The 5,000-nt window shown below is 46.9% G+C and overlaps 1 protein-coding gene across 3 annotated transcripts in view; it reads left to right on the top strand.

The window, feature by feature from the left end:
* Positions 1 to 5,000, top strand: part of LOC110526490 (tetratricopeptide repeat protein 28) — a 328,173-nt gene that overhangs the window by 305,366 nt on the left and 17,807 nt on the right. For all 3 annotated transcript variants that reach the window (XM_036979790.1, XM_036979789.1, XM_036979791.1), the window contains 2 exons: positions 3,251 to 3,380; positions 3,766 to 3,984. In XM_036979790.1, the coding sequence (XP_036835685.1) occupies positions 3,251 to 3,380; positions 3,766 to 3,984 (349 nt within the window). The remainder of the gene's footprint in view (positions 1 to 3,250; positions 3,381 to 3,765; positions 3,985 to 5,000) is intronic.

The raw sequence follows: 5,000 nt of genomic DNA, 5'->3' as shown, positions 1-5,000 counted from the left end.
TTCAGACGTTTTCGGAAGATGGGCAGGGACTCTGATGTTCCACCATTGGGGTGCCAGGACAGAGAAGAGCTTTTACTGGGCTGAGTGGGAGCTGACCCAGTCCAATCTATCTATCTATCTATCTATCTATCTATCTATCTATCTATCTATCTATCTATCTATCTATCTATCTATCTATCTATCTATCTATCTATCTATCTATCTATCTATCTATCTATCTATCTATCTATCTGTCTGTCTGTCTGTCTGTCTGTCTGTCTGTCTGTCTGTCTGTCTGTCTGTCTGTCTGTCTGTCTGTCTGTCTGTCTGTCTGTCTGTCTGTCTGTCTGTCTGTCTGTCTGTCTGTCTGTCTGTCTGTCTGTCTGTCTGTCTGTCTGTCTGTCTGTCTGTCTGTCTGTCTGTCTGTCTGTCTCTCTCCCCCTCTCTCTCCCCCTCTCTCTCCCTCTCTCTCTCCCTCTCTCTCTCCCTCTTCCTCTTCCTCTTCCTCTCCCTCTTCCTCTCCCTCTTCCTCTCCCTCTCTCTTCCTCTCCCTCTCTCTTCCTCTCCCTCTCTCTCTCCCTCTCTCTCTCTCTCTCTCTCTCTAAATTGAAAGGGGCTTTATTGGCAAGGGAAATTTACATTGTCAATGCATGTGAAATAAACAAATGTGAGAAGACACAAAACAACATCAACACAAAACCTAGAATTGAACAGTAAATATTGCATTTTAAAAGGTTTAAAAATCAGCTATGTACAGGGATCCCTCTCTCTCATCTCTATTACAATGACCTTATCCCCATACCCCTCAGACCTAACAGTCAAACAGATGTTCGCCAAAGCAACACTATTTTGTCATTTCACACCCAAGTTCTTTCCCCAGGCAACTCTGTAATGTTTGGGATATTTCCTCCAGTCAGTGTAGCTGTCATGGTGGTGTGTTGTCGGGAAAGGAAAGGACACACTGTAGTTGTCCTCAGTGTGTAGGTTAGATGATTATTCATGAGGAAGCAGAGAGGGATTTACTGCTGGTGGTAAAGCTATATGACCTTGGTAAATAGCCTGACCCACTTCAGGGCTGATTTACATAGCCAACTATGTCCCACTATGCAATATTACTGCACTTAATATTCATACAGCATCCGTACTGTTGGAATGAGATGACTTGACCTCATGTTCGACCGTTTAAACCTAATTGTGTTTCAACACCCTCACTCTGATCCGCCTTGTCCTCTGTGACCTGCCCACGGTTCAGTCAGATTTGTGATGAATACATGGTTTCATATTGTCGCATGGGATTAATAGATGAATGTTGAGTGCAGTGTGGTGCGTTTGATGTTTTATTGCTCATAACTTCTATCAGAGAGGGTGAACGTAGCCCTGGGGAAAATACACGATGAGAGTCATTTTAGGCATCGTGATGGGGTCTACATGTGCAACTGTCAGTGTGAAAATGCCTGATAAAAGTTACGGTAATCATGGGTTATATTGCGTGCACACATGGCAGTGTAAATGTCCTAGGCCCCTATCCTGATGTTAGCTTTACAGCATCGAGGCGGGACATTGCGAGCACACATGGCAGTGTAAATGTCCTAGGCCCCTATCCTGATGTTAGCTTTACAGCATCGAGGCGGGACATTGCGAGCACACATGGCAGTGTAAATGTCCTAGGCCCCTATCCTGATGTTAGCTTTACAGCATCGAGGCGGGACATTGCGAGCACAGCACTTTTGGGATTGTTTTCTTTTAATCTGTGAAGGGTGAGGTTGGCCCCGGGGGGAAGGTGGTGTGAGAAATTAGTTTTCATCTTAAAGGGATGTCTGTGTGCCCAAAAGATTGAGCTACCTTTGCAGGAATCAGCCTGCAGCTCTATCAGCAGAATCAGACAGCCCGGACTGGACTTCTAGCACTAATGCTGCACAACCACACTCTGCTCTCCCAGTGCTCTCTCTTTCTCTCTCTCCTCTCGTCTGACATACTTTAGTGGCCTGGATAGCTTTAACCAACTCACCATACACACACACACACACACACACACACACACACACACACATATGCCTGATTCATCCCGATTCCATCCCTTCCATGTGCCAGTCCCAGGACAGCAGCTATCTGAATGTTTGGTGTGCATAGTTCAATCTCACTTCTGGCCTCATACAGACTGGCTGTGGAGGTGGAACATTCTCAGTCTTCTTGAAGGCCTGCCAACAGAAGAGGAATAGGAAACCAATAACAACTCCCATGAATCAGCACTCCTGATTGGCTTGGCAGCACAGCCTCCGCCCACACTGTGTCTGCCCTCCCACCTTTGTCTCTCCCTCTTCTTATCCCTCTCCAGCCTGATTGTTAGTGTCTGAGACTGAACAGAGAAAAGATGTAGAGCATCTTTGAGATGAGACGGGAGGACAGCTGAGGTGAATATCAGAGCTGTGTCCATCAGGCCCAATATCACAGAACCATGATTTGGACTGAGTTGCCTGATCTGAGTTGCCTGATTCAGCTACAGACTTCCAGGAGTCTGTTACAGACATTTGACGCGTCAATTTGTCCTAGAGCCGCCCATAACAGCCGCAGGCCTGTGCTATTGACGAAGGCTGAGGTAGAGTGCAGTTTGTGAAACCAGGAGACATCCCGAAACGGTTTAAGCTACAGACTATTATGACCCCACCGTGGAAAGGCTCTCACGAACACGTCCCGAGGGGATTTGTTTTGTTCTACGACACTCACATGCCGCAGGACTCGTTAGAATGTAAGGGTTTTTCTTCAAAGGAGATCATGCAGAAATATTGCATTGTGATGGTTCCTGATGTTTACCTGAGCTTAATAAATTCACATAGTTACTGTCACAAACTCCACACAGTTGTCAATGACTAGTTTTCTGTACTTACTGTACTTTTTAAAAAATCAGGTTATTGTTTGGCACATCTCATTGTTCGAGTGACATTAGTCAATAAAACTCATAAATGTAACTTTTTATGTCAAATAATTTTGTCCTGAAAAGAAAAAAGCAGAGCACTTCAATGTGAGGCTAAATATGAGAGCTTGCCAAAGCAGATACTTGAAATTAGTGAACGGACTGATGGGCTGATTTGGCTTGGGACTGATCAGGTTAAGAGGGAGAGGGGTAGCAGTGTAGATATCAAACATAATTTACACCGATGGGGGCTGCTGCCATCTAGTGGCTTCACTCTTCTACTGCAACTCTCTGAGAGCTCCTCAGCCAACAGGGATATGGATGTATCTGATGTTTTTCTGTGTGTTATTTGTCCTACAGCTCTACCGAGCGTCTGCACTGTTTGAGACCATTCGTCACGAGGCCCAGCACAGCACCGACTACAAATTGTCTCTGTTTGACCTGCAGACGTCCTCCTATCAGGCACTCCAGAGGGTCCTCGTCAGCCTAGGTTCTCACACTTTACACTCTCTTTGTCCTTTGCTCTTTTTGATTGCTCTCCTGCTCTATTTCCATCTTTATTTGTGTCTTCTGTAAAAAAAAAAAAAAAATCCACCACTCCATAATGAACTGGGGCTCCTGAGTGGCACGGCGGTCTAAGGCACTGCATCTCATGCATCTCAGTGCTAGAGGCATCACTACAGACCCTGGTTCGATTCCAGGCTGTATCACAACCGGCCGTGATTGGGAGTCCCATAGGGCGGCGCACAATTGGCCCAGCGTCGTCTGGGTTAGGGTTTGGCTGCGGTAACTGACTTGCCTAGTTAAATAAAGGTTCAATTAAAAAAAGAAACTGAAAAAAATACAATATTGATCATTGACCTTCTTCCGGCCAGGCCACCATGACGAGGCGTTGGCGGTGGCAGAGCGGGGTCGGACACGAGCATTTGCTGACCTGCTGGTGGAGAGGCAGACAGGCCAGCAGGACTCAGACCCCTACACCCCAGTCACAGTGGAGCACATCCTGGACACGGTGAACAGCCAGAGGGCCCTGGTGCTCTACTTCTCCATGGCTGCTGGGTACCTGTACAGCTGGCTGCTGGCTCCAGGAGCAGGTAAGACCTGAGAGGGAGGCGTATGTCAACTAACTAAGTTCCTCTGTGTGCTGATACAATGAGCTATAAGGGTAAAGGGACTATAAATCTGTAGAATCTATTATGCCACATTATACGACACATTATACAGACACAAAACACAAACATACACACTCACTCAAACAGTGAATTTCATCATGATTGTGCTTTGTTTAGCTGAGAGTCCTGGAAGGCATGGCTTGTGTTCAGAGGCGGGCGAGGGTAAGAAAGCCCTCTTTAACAGGCGGCGGCAGCGCCACCTGCCACTCCACTGCTGGCAGTGCCACCCCGCCTGGCCTCTCACCCCCCAGGGCACCTGCCAATGAACCATGGTAACCGAGAGTGACAAAGCCAAAGAGCACTTGCACAATCAACATCCGCACAAACAAGTCAACAGGGAAACACACACACACATACTCCTGTGCGTACACACACAATCTCACACGAACAAGCTTTGTGCATTAGTTTGTGCTGTCTTTAGTATTGAGTAGCCTCTCTTTCTCTTTCTCTCTCTCTCTCTTTAGTATTGAGTAGCCTCTCTTTCTCTCTCTCTCTCTTTCTCTCTCTCTCTCTCTCTCTCTCTCTCTCCCTCTCTCTCTCTCTCTCTCTCTTTAGTATTGAGTAGCCTCTCTTTCTCTCTCTCTCTCTCTCTCTCTCTCTCTCTCTCTCTCTCTCTCTCTCTCTCTTTCTTTCTCTCTCTCTTTCTCTCTCTCTCTCTCTCTCTCTCTCCCTCTCTCTCTCTTTACTATTGAGTAGCCTCTCTTTCTCTCTCTCTCTCTCTCTCTCTCTCTCTCTCTCTCTCTCTCTCTCTCTCTCTCTCTCTCTCTCTCTCTCTCTCTCACACACACACCAAAGATAATAGAGGAGGCTGTGAAGCCCAGTCACTGCTCTGGCCTGACTGACAGCTCTTCCTGCCATGGAGACTGCTAGTCCTTGCTTCTCTTTTAGCCCTACTCAACAAAGTGGGAATGAAAGCTGGGTGTCTGACCCCTCCCTAA

Source organism: Oncorhynchus mykiss, chromosome 6 (genome assembly GCF_013265735.2).
Source record: "Oncorhynchus mykiss isolate Arlee chromosome 6, USDA_OmykA_1.1, whole genome shotgun sequence".
NCBI classification, from domain to species: Eukaryota; Metazoa; Chordata; class Actinopteri; order Salmoniformes; family Salmonidae; genus Oncorhynchus; species Oncorhynchus mykiss.
This window is presented reverse-complemented; position numbering and strand designations above follow the sequence as displayed.